Source organism: Thamnophis elegans, chromosome 15, assembly GCF_009769535.1.
Source record: "Thamnophis elegans isolate rThaEle1 chromosome 15, rThaEle1.pri, whole genome shotgun sequence".
Lineage (NCBI taxonomy): Eukaryota > Metazoa > Chordata > Lepidosauria > Squamata > Colubridae > Thamnophis > Thamnophis elegans.
In genome coordinates this window covers 48,679,768-48,700,029 of record NC_045555.1, presented here as the reverse complement: position 1 = coordinate 48,700,029, position 20,262 = coordinate 48,679,768, and the positions used below count along the sequence as shown (strand labels likewise).

The 20,262-nt window shown below is 40.0% G+C and overlaps 1 protein-coding gene across 1 annotated transcript in view; it reads right to left on the bottom strand.

Annotated features, from left to right (window-relative positions):
- Positions 1-659: 659 nt before the first annotated feature.
- The window catches only part of CFAP46 (cilia and flagella associated protein 46), a 94,036-nt gene continuing 74,433 nt past the window's right edge, over positions 660-20,262 (bottom strand). The window contains 14 exon segments of the mRNA XM_032231705.1: positions 660-1,160; positions 3,124-3,207; positions 5,647-5,783; positions 7,714-7,795; positions 8,658-8,770; positions 10,210-10,309; positions 11,701-11,736; positions 12,681-12,741; positions 13,131-13,181; positions 13,396-13,405; positions 13,971-14,142; positions 17,010-17,119; positions 18,101-18,213; positions 19,492-19,652. Coding sequence (XP_032087596.1) covers positions 1,039-1,160; positions 3,124-3,207; positions 5,647-5,783; positions 7,714-7,795; positions 8,658-8,770; positions 10,210-10,309; positions 11,701-11,736; positions 12,681-12,741; positions 13,131-13,181; positions 13,396-13,405; positions 13,971-14,142; positions 17,010-17,119; positions 18,101-18,213; positions 19,492-19,652 — 1,352 coding nt within the window. The 3' untranslated portion in view covers positions 660-1,038.

The window sequence follows — 20,262 nt, the reverse complement described above, 5'->3', positions numbered from 1 at the left end:
AATATCTCCATTGGCAAACTGGGACCATATTCAGACACAATCATACATGTCTTTAAAAAGGTAGAGACTCACGTATTGCTTTCTAAGACTAGATTCTCAGTCATCCAGGTCACGGTTGTCCCAAAGGTGCTTTTTAAAGAGGCAACTGGACTTTCTGCTTTTTCTTCGAAGACATTTCGCTTTTCACCCAAGAAGCTCAGAGTTAAAGAAGCTTCTTGGATGAGAAATGTCTTCAAAGAAATATCAGAAAGTCCAGTTGCCTCTTGAAAAATTACCTTTGGGACTTGACGAGTGGATAAAAATGGCAAATCCATAATAATAATAACAATAATAATTAGAACATACAACTCATATTTTTCAATTACCGTAGCAATTTATCCTATTAGAAATAAAAGCGGAAATGTGGTGACAGTTGAACAGTATCACTGGTAGATTCAGTCCTTTCTTTCTTTCTTTCTTTCTTTCTTTCTTTCTTTCTTTCTTTCTTTCTTTCTTTCTTTCTTCCTTCCTTCCTTCCTTCCCTTCCCTTCCCTTCCCTTCCCTTCCCTTCCCTTCCCTTCCCTTCCCCTCTTTCTTTCTTTGGAGTTTTAAGAGTGAAATAGGTATTATTTCATCACGTATATTAAATGATCTTGTTTAATTAATAGGCTTAGGTTTGAAACAGCTGCCTTGTATTTTTTTAAAAAATATACTAAATCTGTGTTTCTATGAATTGTTAAGTATCATTATTTTATTACTTATATGCCATCCAAGCAATAAACCTTATTACTATAACAACCTTGTCTCAGACACCCAATGTAAAAAAAAAACCCCAGGCTTCCAGATACCGCAAGACAATTTTAAAACATTTAATCCAAAAAATCTGACAGAAATTAGAATAGCAAAACCATCAAATTAAGAAACGACAGAGTTTAAGGTAATTGTCAATGTTAAACTTTAAAAGAACCACTGAGTATTGGCTTCTTAAAGACAACATCAAAAGCCAGGAGAACCTGTTCTCTCCACACGCCAAGCACACGTAAAGAAACGCGTTGCTCCTCAGGTGAACATGGTGTTGGGCAACCCATACAGAACAGCATCAATAACCGAAGCATGGATGAGAGTCTGGCTCAGCTGACTGGGACTTTTGCTGTGGTCTTCTTTCTCAGCATCAGGGGATCCTGCCAGAATAGAGCAAAATCCCAGTTACCTCCTAAGACGGCAAGATTTCAAGAGCCCAGGCAAGTCTTTTGAGAAATTATATTGGTTTTCCTATTTGCATTGAGTGAAACTGAGTTCAGGACATTTACTTCTGCTCGCTTCAACAGCCAGCCAGTATGGCTCAGTGGTTAAGCGGTTGGGCTGGTGCCCATGAGCCCCCCTTCAGCTGCAGAAGGATGTTTGGGCCAGGGGTTATCTCAATATAATGCACTTTGTGGGTTGTTGTGAGTGCAATGTGTTTCCATGCATGCCTGTAAGAAGAATGTGTGGTGGGTAAGTTTCCCTGAGCTCCTGAAGGGAAGGCAGGATAGATATTAAACAAACGAACGTTCAGACCCGTCCAAGCACTGTGTTATCCATAAAGCCCCCATCCCACTTCCTGCTCAGGCCATACCTGATTAATAAGCTTCATCTATCTAGAAAAAAGGAGCCATTTAAAGAACTATTATTAGTAACCATAGAACTATCATTTTGTTAGAAAGTAAGGAGGTGCCTGTTTCCTTGGGAAAGCACCCTTGTTGGCCACCAATCCCTGTATGAGTAGGGCTCCCTGACAAGTTTATCAGCAGACCGTTGTGAGCACCTGTGTTACATTATTTTTGTATGTCTCAGTGTCATGTGTATAAAGAGCCTCTTCTGACAGGCCACTGTTTCCTGATTCAGGACTAGCTTTGCGTTTTGGCATTTGGTTGGTGTTTGAAAGATTACTGAAATCACAAAAGAATTGCATGTCTTAAGCTCCAAAATCAGCTCATAGAATAACCTGTGACCTGAAACTGTGTTACTGCAAAGGTTAAAGTAGTCTCTAAATTCAATACTAAAAGCTAGAAAATATCAAAGGGCAGCTAATGGTCAGGCTGCCTCTCAGGGAATTCTGCCTTCGAGATGATTGCCAGAAACGGTCCTGACAAACAAGACCTACTCAGAAGGTACAGAAATCTCTTATCTCTAGTGAAACAGAAACCAGGCAACATTTATGTGGCTGAGTAATGCATTACAAGTATGAGGTATTGTAAGTTACAAATCCATCTGGTGGTGATGCTGTCTGACCCACATTATTAATAGCAATAGCACTTAGACTTATATACCTCTTCATAGTGCTTTACAACCCTCTCTGAGCCATCTAGAGAGTCAGTATATTGCCTGGGTCCTCATTTTACCTTGGAAGGCTGAGTCAACCTTGAGCCAGTTAAGATTGAACCGCTGGCAGTTGGCAGAGTTAGCCAGTAAGACTGCCTTCTAACCACTGCACCACCGTGGCTTTCTTATCAAGTAGTAGGGTGTGGTGAACTTTATCAAATGCTTTGCTGAAGTCCAAGTAAATCATATCCAGAGCATTTCGCTGGTCCCCTAATTTTGTCACTTTGTCGAAGAATGTTGATAAGATTTGTCTGGCATGATCTGTTTTTGACAAGTCCAAATCTTGCTCTAGGGGTTCACAGATTTGTTGCTTACTTATTTTTTCCAGAATCTTTCCAGGTTTGGTGTCAGGATGATAGTGTCTGTGTGGTTTCCTGGACCTATCCCCCCACCTCCATTTTTCTGAAGATGGGAACCACACCAGTTCTTTCCCAGTCCCATCAGCTCTGCTAGAGGGGGGAACCCATCTGATCCTGGCGATTTGAACTCGTCGAGAGTGGATCGGTGTGCTCTAATCCTTTTCTTGCTTACACTCCTAACCTTTATTTTACAGTATTTGTTTTTTGGTAGGTTGGATTGATTTATTTTTTTTACTTTTGTGTAAAGACAGATGCAGTATTTTCTGTTTTAAATTATTTTGCAATTAGCTTCCACAGCCCCTGTCTCCATGTTGCTACTTTCTACATGGATGTATATTTTCTTCCATAGGACAAACAGTGCAATTTAGGAATATGCTTTTATATTATAAAAATAAAAATATATATATAAAAATAAAGAGTTTACTTTGTGGTGTCCTATCCCAGACCGTCCTTTTCTTCTGAAGAATACGGACTGCCTGTCCAGTTGTTTTGCCTACTTTTATGAAATCTGTAAAACAAGAGCGGTTCCTAAATTAAGGCTTACATATTGTGTACGCAATAAAAGATATGCAGATTCAACATATAGCATTGTGTGTGTGTTACACATTGGCTTTAGACACGGACTACATATAAAAGACCCCACCTCCCACCCACGTACACAAATACTTTCTAGCATCAATTTATAGTTGGTCCTCATTTAGTGACCACAATTGAGACAACAATTCAGTCATTAAGTGAAGTGGTTGTTAACTGAAACCACAACTGGGCTCATGATCTTATTTCATGGCTTTGCTTTGCTTAACAGACTTGCAAAGGCTATAAATGTAAGAAATGGTTGCAGAGTTACTTTTTCATCATGTTGTGGTTCCGAATAATTGCCTGTATAAGGCAGTCACTAAGGTTGAACCTCCTGGATTGCAACTTTACTAGGGCCAACAGCCGTTGCAGGCGATGGTTTGCGGTTTTCTTCAGAGCCAGCTTAGTGCTCTGGCCTGGATTGTGGCTGTTCTCTGCCTTTCATTTTAAATTCAAAATAAATATTTGATTCAAGCATTTTTTGAAAGTACAGACCTGTTTGGAGAAAGGGCTCTTCAGGGTTTGGACATAACCAAAGAATTGCTGGTGATATAAGAACCGCTTGTCACATATGAGAAATGAACCCAGCCCTTAATTTGTGCTTCTATTCATTATCTGTTCTCTAAGGTCGTGGATCTTAGATTCAAATTGGCTACACTTTGCCTGGCATGGATCCACATTCAAAAGAATAAACCGTGATTTGTTCAAACTTAATACTTTACCTGCACTAACAGGCTGGACTAGTGAAAATACATTGATTTCCGGATTTCATTGTATGTAGCAATGCTAATTTCCTAATAAGCATGCTTTAGTTTTCAGCCTACATTCGGGGGGAAAAAGGTAATATTCTGGCTTGAGTTGTCAACAGGGGAGCCTCCCTACATATTGTAGCTATATTAGGGATCTGCCCTTAAAGGTTTGTTGTCAGAATGTTCTACAATTGCTGGTTAGCAACAGGAAGTGCTTGTCTTAGCGTCTCTTTCCTTGGGAGACGAGCATTTGACCGTGGCAGATGGAAGAGTAATGGCCATTGCACTTGTCCTTTCCAAGATCTGCTGGCAATGGATTTGTTCCTGCACTGCCAGCCCATTCGGGCTTTAAGTACACCAGAACAAGGAACCAGTCACTTATTCTTCTAGGAAGATAAGTGGGAAACAAGATATTAAATTCCCAACTTATTCCAAAGGCCAAAGCTTCACAAAAGTGGTGCACCTTTCCTAGATCTTGTTCTTGGATTCCACCAAAGTAGAAAGCAGCATATAAATAGTGCAATTGTCTTCAGTAAAAGTATTTTCATATCTTTTCATAAGCTACGTAAATTTAGAAGTGAATTTTAATTAAACAATTTTTTAACAAAATTATTTACTGCACGAACAAAGAACTGTGGTGACCTACTGTATTTTTCAGAGTATAAGACGCACCTTTTTCCCTCAAAAAAGAGGCTGAAGGTCTGGGTGCGTCTTATACACTGAATAGAGCCTTTATTTGCCTCCTGAAACCCCCTCCCTTGCATAGCTTGTAGGAGGCTTTCAGAGAGCTCCTGGGGGCCGGGGAGGGCAGAAATGAGCAAAAAATGGGCTGTTCTTTGCTCAATATTGCCCCCCCCCAGTCCCCAGGAGCACTCTATAAGTTTCTTAATGCTCTTTTTTTTTACAAAAATGGGCCATTTTTTGCTCGTTTTGACCCCCCCCCTGCCCCCCTAGGAACACTCTACAAGCCTCCTAAGGGCTATTCATGCCCTTTTTTTTGAAGAAAAAAAAACTGGGCCTGTTTTCATGAAAAATGGGCTGTTTTGGGGAGGTTTGCAGAGTGCAAAAACTTTTTTAAAATTTGTCTCTTCAAAACCTTGGTGCGTCTTATACTCTGAAAAATATGGTAGCTATAGGACAGGAACACTATAGTTAATTCAAGTCTATACATGTTGTTTGCCTGGATTCACCACCTTTATTATACAAAGCATAATTTGATAGTAAAACTAAGTGTTAAGCAAACGTGTGAAGTGTCATAAAACCCTTTTCTTTTTCCTAAATTCCCACTGGATTTTGTTTTTCATGGTTCAAACATTTTTGGATATGTTACAGATCACATACAATTTACAGTTACAGGAAAGATCGGTTACGGGATTTTAGCCATAAATTACAGTTCTACTTGCTTAGCAAGTGCCCTGCATGGATTTAGAGTATATCCGGGTTTCCAGAATTCTTGGTAGCATTCAAGGAAACACGTAGAGTTTTTTTTCTGGAAAAAAGATCACCTGTTCCAGAAAACCTTTAGGAATCCAGATGATTCACTTTCTAAAATTAGAGCTATTACTCAAAACAAAATCACATTTAATAGAATCTTGCTTTTCATTGAGATTGCTTTTACATACTTTCACATAAACTTTCTAATCGCATGGTATTTTCTTGCAGCGTAGTAAACCATTGGTTGATTATGACAGAACGCACTCCAATAAGGCTTAGGATGATTGCAGTTTCAGTTGTCTTCTCCAGAGACAAGGTAAAAGAGCTAAAAAAGTTATTAAGAAACTTAAAAGATAAAATGACAAGCATTCTGGAATAACATGAATACAAAAGGCAAACCACAAGGACATTCAAACTTTGTCATTACAGCCAGACTGCCACGATGTTATTGTAATTTTCTTACTTGTTCCTCATCAGTACACTGGGGATTAAATATGGGATGTGCAAGCTATGAAAAGCTGTAACATGCTATGTAGGTGTTAAGGACGTGCATGAAACATACAGCTTTGTTCAGAATAAAAGTCCCTCACTTGGAATGTTCCAATAAGACATTCTGAGATGACAAGTGATATTATTAGAACAAAATCTGGGCAATTCAAGTAGCCTTTTTGAAAATTTAAAACAACGTTCTTGGAACACACTTTCTGTTTTGAGAATGTAACACTGAAAACCCGCATGATGAGTTTGAAGCTCTGTTGTTTTAATCAAAACAGTGGGTTAACTTATGTTTTGTTCCATTCCTCAAAACAATATATATTATGTCTGGGTTTGCAATACTCGAAACTGAAATTCCAAGGCCAGAGCATGGTCAGCCCGGAGGCCGTCTTTTTCTTCGGATCTTCAGGGCTGGCACACTTAGTGCTGTGGGAAACTGGGAGCGGGGACTGCATGGAGTTGCAGGGATATCTAGCCATAACAACACTCCTTTCTCTGAGAATCAAGGACGTTCAGCCTGCACCTGGAGTGGTGTGACTGGGAGGCATCTCCAATTGGGACGGTGCATTGACTGGACCGTGTGATGGACATGTGGGTGCTGGGCAGGGACTTGGACTTTCATTTGGGTGAGGAAAACCTGGAAGCTTTCAGATTCGGGTTTTCCCAGATGTGTCAATATGGCATCTCTCATAAAATGGAACTTTGAGGAAGTTTTTGCTTAAGGGTCTTCTTTCGTTGGGGGTGTTACTTGGAACTCTGACAAGCATTTTGTTTATTCCCAAGGTGTAATATAATGTCAATCTGCAAAATTGTTGATAAATTATCTAGATGTGTTTAAGGCACAGATGAAAATAATATTTTAGTAAGTATAAACAAATAGAAATTTGGTATCCATGACACAATGTACTCAGCTACATGTTTCCATAATGCTTCAATTCTACCCTGGATCAGAGGTGGGTTGCTCCCAGTTTGGCCCAGTTCGGCTGAACCAGTAGTGGAATTCCCAGGCCTGCCAACCCCCCCCCCCCAAACTGGTTCCCTTGCCGCCGCTGGGCCACTGCCCTTTTGGATTTAGTTACTGCACATGTGCAGTTCACTGTAAATTGTTCTGCGCATGCGCAAAGAACAATGTACATTGAAGAGCGCACATGTGCGTGAGAAAAGCGAGCGAGCTCACGGATTGCGAACCGGTAATAAAACCAGCAGCAGCCCACCCCTGGTCTGGATGATAACAGGTCTTCTGGGGTAAATTTGAAGATGCACATGGGGATATGATGGACAGTTCTACTGCAAGTAGTAGCTAATTTTAATCTAGTATATCAACCCTGAGATTTTAAGTTTGAAAAAAAGGAGTGAGAAATTTAACTGTCAATAGAAGCAAACCTAGCAGGAGCTGCAGTGGCGCAGTGGTTAAAATGCGGTACTACAGGCTACTTCTGCCGACTGCCGGCTGCCTGAAATTTGGCAGTTGAACCTCACTAGGCTCAGGGTTGACTCAGCCTTCCATCCTTCCCAGGTGGGTAAAATGAGGACCGAGACTGTTGGGGGCAATATATTGATTCTGTAAACCGCTTAGGGAGGGCTGGAAAGCACTGTAAAGCAGCGTACAAGTCTATTGCTGTTGCTAACAGACATACTTGAAAATAGTAAAAGTATGTTGATGTATATTAAATCACACCTAACATAAAACGGAAGGCTTGATGGAACTTTATATCGCATTCCTTTATCTTGCACGATATATGTTGTAACATTGATTTTACCTTTTCCCTTCATCTTGGTTTCTTAATCGTATAAGACTAGGTTTGGAATGCACACGTCCTGAAAGCACAATCAACTGGCATTCTGAGGAAGAAAGAAACAGCAAAGCTGAGATCAGTTCAGGAGCATCTCACGCCGTGAGGGCCATTCTTAAAGATCAAGGAATCTCCAGGATCTTGTGGTATGTAATACCTGGGGCATCAAAAGAAGGGAGGACGTCTTCTGACAGATAGTAACAGAGGTGAGCTTGGGCAAATAGAAAACTATCAAGAGACTTGGAAGAAAGAAACAGGGAAATAGGGAAAAAATAGCTGAAACAACTGTCAAAACCAAGAAGCCTGTGGGAAGCAATATAATTTCGGAGCAACATTTCACAACAGAAAGACTCAGTCAGAACTTCAAGGAATCACGAAAGGAAGTAGAATGTCTATTCTACTAGCTTCCGTCCTTCACTCTCTCATCTCAAAATTTCCCTCCAATCAGTGGTGGGTTCTAAAATTTTTTACTACTGGTTCTGTGGGCGTGGCCAGGTGGGGGGGCGTGTGACTGAGTGGGCGTAGCCAACTGGATATCACTCACGCACACTCAGTCAAATGACCCCACCACCAAGCCACACCCACCTATTGACTTTCTAGAGAAGCTGGCAGAGAAGGTTGCAAACGAGGGTCACATGATTGCAGGGTGCTTGGCAATTGGCCGTAAGTGTAAATACATCGCCAAGCATCCAAACTGTGATCATGTGACCACAACGTTTTAAGATGGCTGGAAGAGTTTTACACCCTTTCGAATCCCCTCTGTACTTTTGGACTCTTGTTAAATAGCTAATCATAGGTTGAGGACTATCTGTATGGAATAGGAACATTGACAATAAGACATCCGCATCAATAAAAAGGGAACACATTCCGCAAAGAGAAAGGGAAGAGCTTTTCGGGCCGAAGTGAATCACCTGGGATATTCATAGCAACTAGCTTGTCAAGTGCTACGTGGGAGAGGAATCTTGCCATTGCAGAGAAGAAAAGCATGCTGCAGTTATTCAACACGTATTCACACTCTGTGTAACTGCAGGAGGAAAAAACAATAACATTATTTTCTATTTAGAGGGAAAACCATAACAAAGTCTGCTGGTACTATAACAAATGCAACCTTCATTATGAGGGATCTCTCTCCCTCTCTCTTTCTCTTTCTCTTTCTCTTTCTCTCTCCCTCTCCCTCCCTTGCACCTTTCTTGGCAAGATTTCAAAATGGTCTGCCATTGTGTTCTTCCTAGCATCAAGAAAGAGTCACTGGGCCAAGTCTACCCAGGGGGTTTTGTGCATAGAAGTCACACTCACCTGGCTATGCCAAGTTGTTCCTGACAGTGAGAACAATTAACCAGTGGAACAGAAGTTGCCTCCAGAAGTTGTGAAAGCCCCAACACTGGAAGTCTTTGAGAAGATGTTGGATAGCCATTTGTCTGAAGTGGTGTAGGGTTTCCTGCCTAAGCAGGGGGTTGGACTAGAAGACCCCCAAGGTCCCTTCCAACTCTGCTATTGTATTGTATTGTTTACTCCAGCCAGTCTAGAATACTTCTACAGTTAATATGGGATGGACAGCAATTCATAATATAATCTTTAGAGATGTCATAGAATATCAGCATTAGAGACGGATACGCTGTAGACATTATTTGGAATGGATTTCTACAGCATATTATTTCAATCAGTTTTCTTAAGGTCCCCTCCGTTGCTTTTGCCACAAATGGCTGAAGGACCCTGGACAAAGTATCCTAAAGTATCCTGAATCCTATTCATTTCAACATGAGTTTTGAAAATGTTTAAACTAAAATTAATTACAAGTATTGTGATTCTTTCCACTAAAGATGTAGTATATTCTTTTAAGACTAATTGTTTTTTGAGAAATCTTAGGGGTTTACATATAAATGCAAACTTCCTTAATTCTAAAATCAACAGACAAATGAAAATTTTGGTATCATACTGAATTTACCCTTTTTCAAATATTGCAATGCGGGTCGCTAATTAAAAATGGATAAAAGGAAAAGGATTGTTTGAAAATGGAGATATTGGAATGGAGTTCTAGCGTAACAACTCCTGGTGGTGGAATTGCAAATAATGAAGCTAGGAAAAAGGCACGTCACACATGGGCAAAAGCCTGGACTGTATACTATTTGCGGAATTTACTTATGTATTGCTCTCTATTTACTAACCGTGGTTCCTTAAAAGAGTGAGAAATAGACTTACAGATAGCAGGAGCAGTCTGTCTTCATGAAAATAATATGAGGCATATTATCATGGAAAGTTCATCCTAAATATGTCTATTAGGGTAAACTGCACACAAAAATGCATGACTGTAAACATTTCCCCCCAAAATGCATATATTTTAATGTAAATCTTCTTAAAAAAACCCTCAGGTTTTCAGCAAATGAAACTAAACAGATTCACAAAAATGAAAAAAAGGGAATAAACAGAAATTAATTCACCTATATTCCTAATGAACATACATACCATGGAAAGTGTATGTCACCCATTATGCCTTCCCAAAAAATGGTAAATGGCTCAAATTTTTCTAGGATTGCTCTAAAATTGTTTGCAGGATTTTCCAATGCTACATAATTAAAAAAAGATATTAGCATTAGTTAGGTTTTCTAAATCTAAATAGTTGTTAATTAAAAATATAATAAAAGCAGTGCTTATTGTAAATAAGCACACAAAAATTAGATCTCTGATATTTCTCCCTAAGTGGCCTGCACAAAGATTTGTAATGCTTGGTTTCATACTGGATAGTAATACACAGAAGTTGTAAATGTCACTTTGTCCATTTTGCAACAAGGGAAACCAATCAGGAAATAGGACCAAATGAGCTAAATCTACTTTATTGTAAGCAGTGGTGGCTCTAGCAGGCCTCCCTGAAGCCCCCTGGGAGCCAAAATGGGTGCAGGGGGCTCTGCCCCCCTATTTTGGGCCTAGCAGGCCTCCCTGAAGCCCTTTGGGAGCCATAATGGGGCTCGTGGGGACTCCTGGAAGCGGTGGGGGATAGTAAGGTTGCGAGCCTGGTGGGGACTGTGGGGGGGTAGTGGCGCAGCAAGCTCCGTGGAGGGGGGCGGGCTAGCAAAACCCACCTGTAGGCAGGAGGAGGCAGCTCAGTTCGGGCGCAGGGCAGGCACCGCATGGAAGGTGAGAAGTGACAGGATGGGGTGGGCGGGCAGGGTGAGCGACTGGGGACCCGGTTTGGGGATGTGGCAGGTCTGGGTTGTTGCTAGTTCCAGCGTCCCAGGCCGCCAAACCATTACCTGTTTGGCTGAACCAGTCCGAACCAGTAGGGACCCACCACTGATTGTAAGGCTTCATTAACAAAATCTTGCAAGTCTGAAGGTACAAATTTCCCACCCCCACTTTTAACTATCTGACCAATCAGGGGATGTCCTTAAGTTTCTTTCTCTGACCCATTAAACTCTTGAGATCCCCACCCCTACAGTTTTGTTTCATACCCCCCCCCCCCCAGCAGTATCTCATCCCCCAAGGTCATGACACAGAGAATTGCTAGTCACTTACAGGAAGCCGGCAACTTAATATAAGCTTGTAACACCCTACTTATTCTTATTGTACTGAGACAGCACGTAAGGATGACTATTAAATTTTAACATCAGTCTTAGTTTTGTTGCCTACAAAAGTGATTTTTATGATGTTGGAAAAAGAAAGCATAAAGCATAACACAGGCTGAATGAGCCACGGTGGGGCGGTGGTTAGAATGCAGTACTGCAGGCTACTTCTGCTGACTGCCTGTTGCCAGCAGTTCGGCAGTTCAAATCTCACCGGCTCAAGGTTGACCATCCCTCCATCCTTCCGAGGGGGGCGAAATGAGAACCCAGATTCTTGGGGGCAATATGCTGATTCTGTAAACCACCTAGAGAAGGCTGTAAAGCGCTACGAAGTGATATATAAGTCTAAGCGCTATTTCTATTTCTCATGGTTAACAAATAATTTGACTAGCCTTACCGTCTTCTCTTCCATCATTATACGGATCCACAATATCTGAGACAAACAATTAAGAATCTGTAACTGAGGTGAGAAATGGGCCAGGGTGAACTGGGCTATTGTATACTCCCTCCCTGTAAGATACCCACAACCACAATATTACAGGGAAGTAGACTAGGTTTGAAGAACAGGTCAAGAGTAAGTATCTCTTTCAAAGAAATATTAGCAGCGCCCCAACTTATCTGGATGTCTGTAAATGTAATTTCATGTAAATTCATCAGCAGCCTCCGATCCTCTTCTCCCCCCAAATCCTCTTTGTTCTTTGCTGTTTGTGGATTAGCAGAGTCCCATTTCACAGGCTCCAGTTTATGGTGCCTGTTCTCCCATCGTGAAATGGCCTCCTTTCACATCTGCGTAACAGCAATTCACTTTTCTTTTTTATTATTCCAAACTCACTCTCAATAAGTCCTCGCATTTATGCCTCCTCAGGTGGGAATACTAGCAAACATTCACTTCACCTTTCTATCCTTGCCTTAATTCTAATTTGATCCCCGCTGAGAGTCAAGAAGGAAGCTTAAAATCATCTTCTTTTGCCAGATTTCTGAATCCTAATTTACTGTGAGCTGCTGCTATTGTATTTTACAGTTGGTTGTGTTTTCCACAGCCATATGTTTTACAGGTTTGATTTTATGTTGCAAGTTACCCTTAGGATTTGTGTATACAGAAATAGTATAAAATAACAAATGTACATAGATTACGAGGAACATCCTTGCACTTCTGCAGTAGCTATTAATAAGTATTAAGAGTGTATTTTCTCAGATCTGAAATTTGATATTCATTCATTCATTCATTCATTCATTCATTCATTCATTCATTCATTCAAGAAACTCAAGATAACTTATCCATTGTTCCCTTCAGCGGGAACCTTATTTATTAAAGGTCTTATGGAAAACTTGTTCTTTGGACATTCTATTTAATGAACAGCTATTTTTAAAGGATACATTTCACATTGTGGACATCAATGGAAATACAGTTGGGGGGCAGAATACGGTTAAGACTCGGCTGTTTTATAATAAGAAACATTAATTTGGCATGCACCTCTGAAAAACCATCAGCAACCCACCCCTGGTCTGAACCTCTGAACCCCACCTCTGAAAAAAAAGAGCTTCTCTGAACAAACGCCTAATTTGAAATTCAAAGAAAGTACCATATTTTGGGGAGTATAAGACGCACCTTTTTCCCTCAAAAAAGAGGCTGAAAATCTGGGTGTGTCTTATACACTGAATAGCCATCTAATGGGACAAAACAGAGGAGCTAAGAAAACATTTAACTTTAACAGTAATAGGTATGCTCAAAATAAATAAAACTATTAATAAAACAAATGTAATAGTGACAATGGCATGAAGATATTAGTTAAACATTTCATGGAAACTCTACAGTTATATACTCACTATTTTTGTTCCTCTTTTTTGTTCATTTTTTGGTCTTGCAGTCTTTTTCCCCTCAATATCTATAAACATTAAAAGCACCATGTAAATAAAATGTTTTTCCCTGTAGACCAACCATGCTCTTTATTCTTGTATTTCAACAGCACGATTTGGTAATATTAATAAAGCATGTATTTATTAATAAAAATATATAAGTTAATGACTTGTTTACCCATTTAACTTGACAATCATACTTCTCGAATTTTTTTTAAAAAAGCCTAGATACAACTCTTTCTTTACTTTAGATTGGCTCTCTTGACTAAGAAATCTAAAAAGTTTGGGAAATCAGTCAGATAAATATACAGTTTGCATTGCTACCTCAGTTCCTGTACCTCGTTTTTTAAAAATCGAGCAAGACGTATTATTTCAGCCCTGCCTCATAGACTGACTATATTCTCTATCAACATCAGAAGAAACCAAGATCCGAAATGCCAGCCTTATTGAGGCAGTCTATCTCTACAGAGGATGGGAACATCTGAAAAGCCTATGAGACGTTAAAGAGAGATCTCTGCGAATGCTCTGGCCTCTTAGTTCTTCTTTACGCTGAGCAGAGATCAGAGAGGACTGTCTCCCCATGCTGCTAGCTCTACTTACATACAAGTGAATCTCTTTTCAGGCCTTCCTCCTCAATCCAGCCTTGCTGGGAAGTGAAGGCTAACCTGAGGCAGCTGAGTCAGGACAGGATGCTCACACCTAATTACAGAACGAACACCTCTGGTTGTGGAGGAAAACCTGAGTAGGATTTCTGCACTGCTGTAATTAAAGTGCAAGAAGTTTTAATTATCTTTTCCAGTGTTTGTTAACATAGCTGTACCACCTTCGTCTTTACGTATCCGATTGTAGACCATTTGGAGAGAGAAGTCTCTGGACAGAGAGCTTATTGCGTCATCTTGGAAAATAGTTAGCGCTTCCAAAGGTAAGTCCAGAAGATCTTTATCTGCCAACAGAATCACACACTCCCCTATGTCTTCGGCACCTGATGAGAACCGAAAAAATTAGGTCAACCACTGACAGACGCAGAAGAATTGAAAATAAAACCGCTTGGCATTTTCCTTTCTGTTCAAATGAACTAATTTTGTTTTCATTCTTAAATTTTTAAACCTGTCTGATAAGGTTGGGGCTATAGTATATGTTACGAGGTAGAAATATATTTGATTATTCATGTAATAACTGCAGCTAGGATTGAATTTGCACAAAGTTGGAAAGCTGAAGAAATCCCTAAAGACGAACATGTGATTAAGAAAATATTAGATTATGCAGAAATGAGTAGATTAACACTAGCAATTAAAGGAAAGGAAGAAGATGGTTATTTTATCATTGGTTAGAAAAATATGGATAAAAATTAAATAATTTAAGAAGAGAAATATTATAACAGGAGATTTGTTAAGTTGTAATGTTAAAATAAGAATATATATACATACACACATACACACACACACACATATTAGTCTCTTGACTAAGAAATCTAAAAAGTTTGGGAAATCAGTCAGATAAATATACAGTTTGCATTGCTACCTGACCAGGAAAGATTCTGGAAAAGATAATCAAGCAACAAATTAGCGAACACCTAGAAGTAAACAAAGTAATAGCCAGAAGCCAACACGGGTTTGTCAAAAACAGATCATGCCAGACAAATCTTGCTGCATTCTTTGACAATGTGACAAAATTAGTGGATGAGAGGAATGCCGTTGACATGGTTTCCTTGGACTTCAGTAAGGCATTTGATAAGGTAGACCATAACCTACTACTAGGATAAAGTAGAAGAATGTGGGTTAGACAGCATCACCACCAGATAGATTCGTAACTGGCTGACCAACCGCACTCAACGTGTCGTCCTCAATGGAACTGCATCTACATGGAGGGAAGTATGCAGTGGGGGACCCCAAGGCTCTGTTTTAGGCCCAGAACTCTTCAACATCTTCATAAATAAGATTTGGATGAGGGAATAAATGGGGAACTCATCAAATTTGCAGATGACACCAAGCTGGCAGGAATAGCCAACACTCCAGAAGACAGGCTTAAGAAGGATATTGACAAACTTGAACATTGGGCACTATCTAATAAAATGAAATTCAATGGTAAAAAAAAAGTAAGGTTCTACATTTAGGCAACAAAAATGAAATGCACAGGTACAGTATAGGTGGTACCTTGCTCAATAGTAGTAACTGTGAGAGGGATCTTGGAGTCCTAGTGGAGAATCATTTAAATAGGAGCCAGCTGTGTGCAGCAGCTGCCAAAAAAGCCAACACAGTTCTAGACTTCATAAACAGAGGGAGAGAATCAAGATCACGTGAAGTCTTAATACCACTTTATAATGCCTTGGTAAGGCCACACTTGGAATCCTGCATTCAGTTTTGGTCTCCATGATGTAGAAAAGATGCGGAGACTCTGGAAAGAGTTAAAGAAGAGCAACAAAGATGATTAGGGGACTGGAGACTAAAACATATGAAGAACGGTTGCAGGAACTGGGTATGTGTAGTTTAATGAAAAGAAGGACTAGGGGAGACATGATAGCAGTCTTCCAATATCTCAGGGGTTGCCACAAAGAAGAGGGAGTCAAACTATTCTTCAAGACACCTGTGGGTAGAAGAAGAAGCAATGGGTGGAAACTAATCAAGGAGAGAAGCAACTTAGAACTGAGGAGAAATTTCCTGACAGTGAGAACAATTAATCAGTGGAACAGAAGTTGCCTCCAGAGGTTGTGAATGGCCGAATAGCAGTAGACTTATATACCGCTTCATAGGGCTTTCAGCCCTCTCTAAGCGGTTTTACAGAGAGTCAGCATATTGCCCCCAACAATCCGGGTCCTCATTTTACCCACCTCGGAAGGATGGAAGGCTGAGTCAACCCTGAGCCGGTGAGATTTGAACCGCTGAACTGCTGATCTAGCAGTAGCCTGCAGTGCTGCATTTAACCACTGCGCCGCCTCGGCCCAACACTGGAAGTCTTTAAGAAGATGTTGGATAACCATTTGTCTGGAACAGTATAGGGTTTCCTGCCTAGGCAGGGAGTTTCATTTCATTTTTTCATTTTCCCTTTATTTGTATGCCGCCCTTTTCCCTGGGGGGACTCAGGGCGGCTCACAGTTCAAAAAAAAAGGGGGGGGGGGAAGGACAAACAATTTCTAACATAAAGACAATACATCATTATTAAAAACACAACAGTCACACAATTCAAGTGGGTTGGACTAGAAGACCCCCAAGGTCCCTTCCAACTCTGCTACTGTATTGTATTCTATATATATAATTTGGTGGTAAACTAAAACTATTATGACACACACAAAAATTTGTACTCAGACAACACACTGATTAACAAATGATAAAATGTTTGTTTTAAAAGGGGGGAAAAAAACTTCTACCACAAAATCCCCCAAATATTTACATGTACTTTTTTTTTTTAATTGAAGCAAACCGTGTTTTGTTTTATTTTAATATGCATTCTCAGATTTGAATGTATAACTCGACCTCCAGTCTCTTCTGTCTTGACATTAGTAGACGTCATTAGGAGCCGCAATCTTAAATTAAGGCAACCTTACAAGGTTTTGTTTTGCTCAAATTTGTAATTTATCGGAAAACTGGGATTCAAACACCCTTGTGGGATAGTTAATCTCCATGAATCAGAAATTTGGCTAGGAGAAAAAGTAAGACTAATGTTTCTAATCTCTTTTCTTGTCAGGCAGATGAGTACAACAGGAGGGTAAGGATGGTGGAGCCTCTGGAGGCTCTTTTAAAGCAAAATGGTTCCAAAAGAATCAAGTCAGGTGCAAACTGCAAATAACATGCAAATTAAAAAAAAACATTTTTATTTAAGTGCCCCAAATATGCTTTGAAATATAAGACCTGCCTTGAGTTGACGTTTTAGATTTTTTCCCTGAATCCTCTCCCTTAGTTTTCCCCGGACTCCCTTTTCTGGTCTTTCCTGAGTCAGCTGGAGACGATGCTGGACTCGGGCGTCTGAGGAGGAGATAGAAACAGCAGGACACGTCTTTACAATATTACACAGGATGTAAATTTTAAGGGGCACTAATGATAACTATCCATCCATCCTTCCATCCATCCCAAAGATTAAACCCTGGGCTCTTTCCTCCCATCTCTTCAAATCAGTAGAAATTTAACCATTCATTTCCCCTGACTTTGAAACTTGAAGTCTTACATGTTTACAAAACAATTCTAACTGGCTAGAGTCTTATTATTTCCCATCTTCCCAAGCTTCAGCCTTGTACCATCACCCTGTCTATTTTTTCCATTCCCTTTCTCTTTGGACCTGGGAGTACAAGGTGCATCTTCTTCCAATTGGGCCCTTTAGGAAGGAAGGGCATTATGCTCCTCCTTGCATTTCTATCTATCGGGTCAGGCTGACCAAATATCCTCCCCCCCAAAACCTTCCTACCACTCCCTCCTGCTTTGGGAATTACTATTTCTTGGAAATAATTGGCATCCCCTCAGCTATCAACCTTGAGGAACGTCTGCTCGGGGCTTTCCAGCAATTCTGTGAAGGTTCAGGACTTTATAGCATGCCAAAACAAACAGATGTTACTGCTTTTGATTATGATAGCTATGACCCAGTAGCCCCTGGGTTTTCTTATGCCCCTTGAGGGCTTTTGGTAGCCTTGAGTACGGTCTCCTTTGGCTTAGCTGAGAAAGCTGGGAACGGCGGAGTTGTGTGAATGCGCCACGCATTTCTAAGTGGGAGGCTTCAATCGATGGAATTGAAAGGGTACATTGGCTTCCATGGTAAGTGTCTGTCTGTCTGTCTGTCTCCCTCCCTCCCTCTCTCTTTCACACACACACACACACACACACACTTTTAAATATCTATATAAAATTCCTGGGCCAGGTAATTCTTGCCACTGCGCCTCAAGAGCAGATTACAGCCAAGTGCTCTATATGAATGTCACTGTGTTTGGGTATGTAAATAAATATACAAACATGTACCTCAATTCAGAGAGATTAAGTTGTGACAGTACAGGCTTCAAATATTCTTCCATATCTGACAATATCATTTGAAACATAGAATCTAAATCTGGTTCATCTCCATCTTCTATATTCTAGGGCATAATATTAACATATTTTAAAAGAATAAATGTAACTGGACCTCTATCCTGTGTTCAATTAAGGTTGAAGAGATGAAAATTTAAACCCCCCATCACTATAGAAACTGGAACTGTCACGTTCCAGTTGTTTTTGAGTTAGATTAGATGGAGGTGCTGGGTAAAAATAAGCGTAACCTAGAGAGGACAGCCATTCTAGATCGGACTCCGTTAGTGGATATGGAAAACATTGATGCTACAACAAATTCATCATCTGGGACTACAGCTGGTGTTGCTGGAAACGATATACGTCTGATTAATAATTACACCCTGTCTATCACCCACATATAGTCCTCTGTATAAAAATTAGTGGAGGATCTGGAAGGCCATTTTGAGATGAGGATTCTTGATCAAGGAGAGGGAGAGAGGCTCTGTTTTCAGCTGCAACAGCTTCCTGAAACCGTCCGCCAGCTCCATTTTCTCTGGCAGAGGGACTGCGGGCTGCTCCTTCACCGTTTCCAAGGCTGCCCCGCGGGCCGGATCTAAACACTCCGCGGACCTGATCCAGCCCACAGGCCTTGAATTTGTCACCCCTATACTGACAGCTTCTATACTCTACACTTATGCAACCAAAAGAATTCTTCCATTCAACTTGGAAAGAAAAAAATGGCAACAGGGATTATTTTTAATATAGAATTGCACCTGTAGGCTGATATTTATGCCTGAAAATGTCCAATTAACATGTTGGTTGAGTGCATTAAGGTTCCTTCAAAGAAAAAAAAAAGACCCCTCTCGAGGAAATCGGTGTGGAATAGATATTTCTGATAATAGATTGTAAGGTTTTTTCCTTCTTCAATTAGTTATTCGTTAGTGATCTTTTAAATAAATATTTCAAAAATCAGAAGTCTAGTGGCTTCCTCTATAGGTTGGCAGACAGGTAGGAATCATAACAGATTAAACTACCCAACCTTTTGGCTCTGGGTGAAAAAAACAGGGGAACCAGGTGCTTCTTCTGAATGTCTTTTGTTTTTGTGGCCTGAACATTCAAGCATGTCTTTTGTCTTATCCCACCAGAATGCAGTTAAGTCACAGCAATCCATCCCCCACTTTATTCACATCCCCACTGGGGACAAAAACATACACTGTAAAAGCAATAAAGTGTACATTATTTTATCAAAGAAAGTAAAATGAACGATTATTTCACAAACATGTTATATTATTTGTTTAAAAAAGCCAACATGAATCCACCATTTAAATTACCAAAATATCTATTTATCCCATTAAAAAAATCCTTACAGTTTCCAGTTTGGCAGATGATACTTGCTTTCTTTGAAACTCATTTTCTTCTATTTCTCTCAAAAGACTATCCATCATCTCCTCTCTATAAGTCTCAGTTTTTTCCAAAATATTTAAGAATGTTTCAGGATTCACAGGGCTCCGGACTATTTTAGCCTGCACTGCAGTTAATAAAAATTCAAAGCAGTGAAATGCATTCAAACATCTTTTTTTTAAAATTGCATTTTTCTTTTTCATGTCCCCATTTATGTAGCATATAAATGTAGAAATGAATGAGTAATAGAGATGAATAATAAAAGTATGTTTCGTTATGATTATACAACAGCTATATTTCTAGATAGCCATTGATGAAGGATAGTGAAGTATTGCACTCTCAGTTCTTCTAAATGTAAAACAATAGAGATACAAGGAATTGAAATTATTTAAAATCCAGTAAAATCTCAGTTTAATAAAGCTCTTCATCCTTCCAACAAAAGGTGCGTATCTGACCTCTTAACAACTCTGAAGTCCCCCCCTGTCTCAGTCCACTCTGCCGGCTTCCTCATCCTGAAGCTTCTGTCACTTTCTCAATTTTGAACACGCACAAAATGCATGTTGGATTTATCCAATACGCACCTTTAATGGATGCCTTCTCCTCCAAATTAATCCTTTAAACTCAGGCTTTAAGCTACTAGGTCTATGATTAAAATGAAGGTGGGAATAAATCAAAGGATTTTTTGGGCCGCCATGAAAATTATTTCCCTAGTTCAGAAATTAACAGGGGAGGCAAAG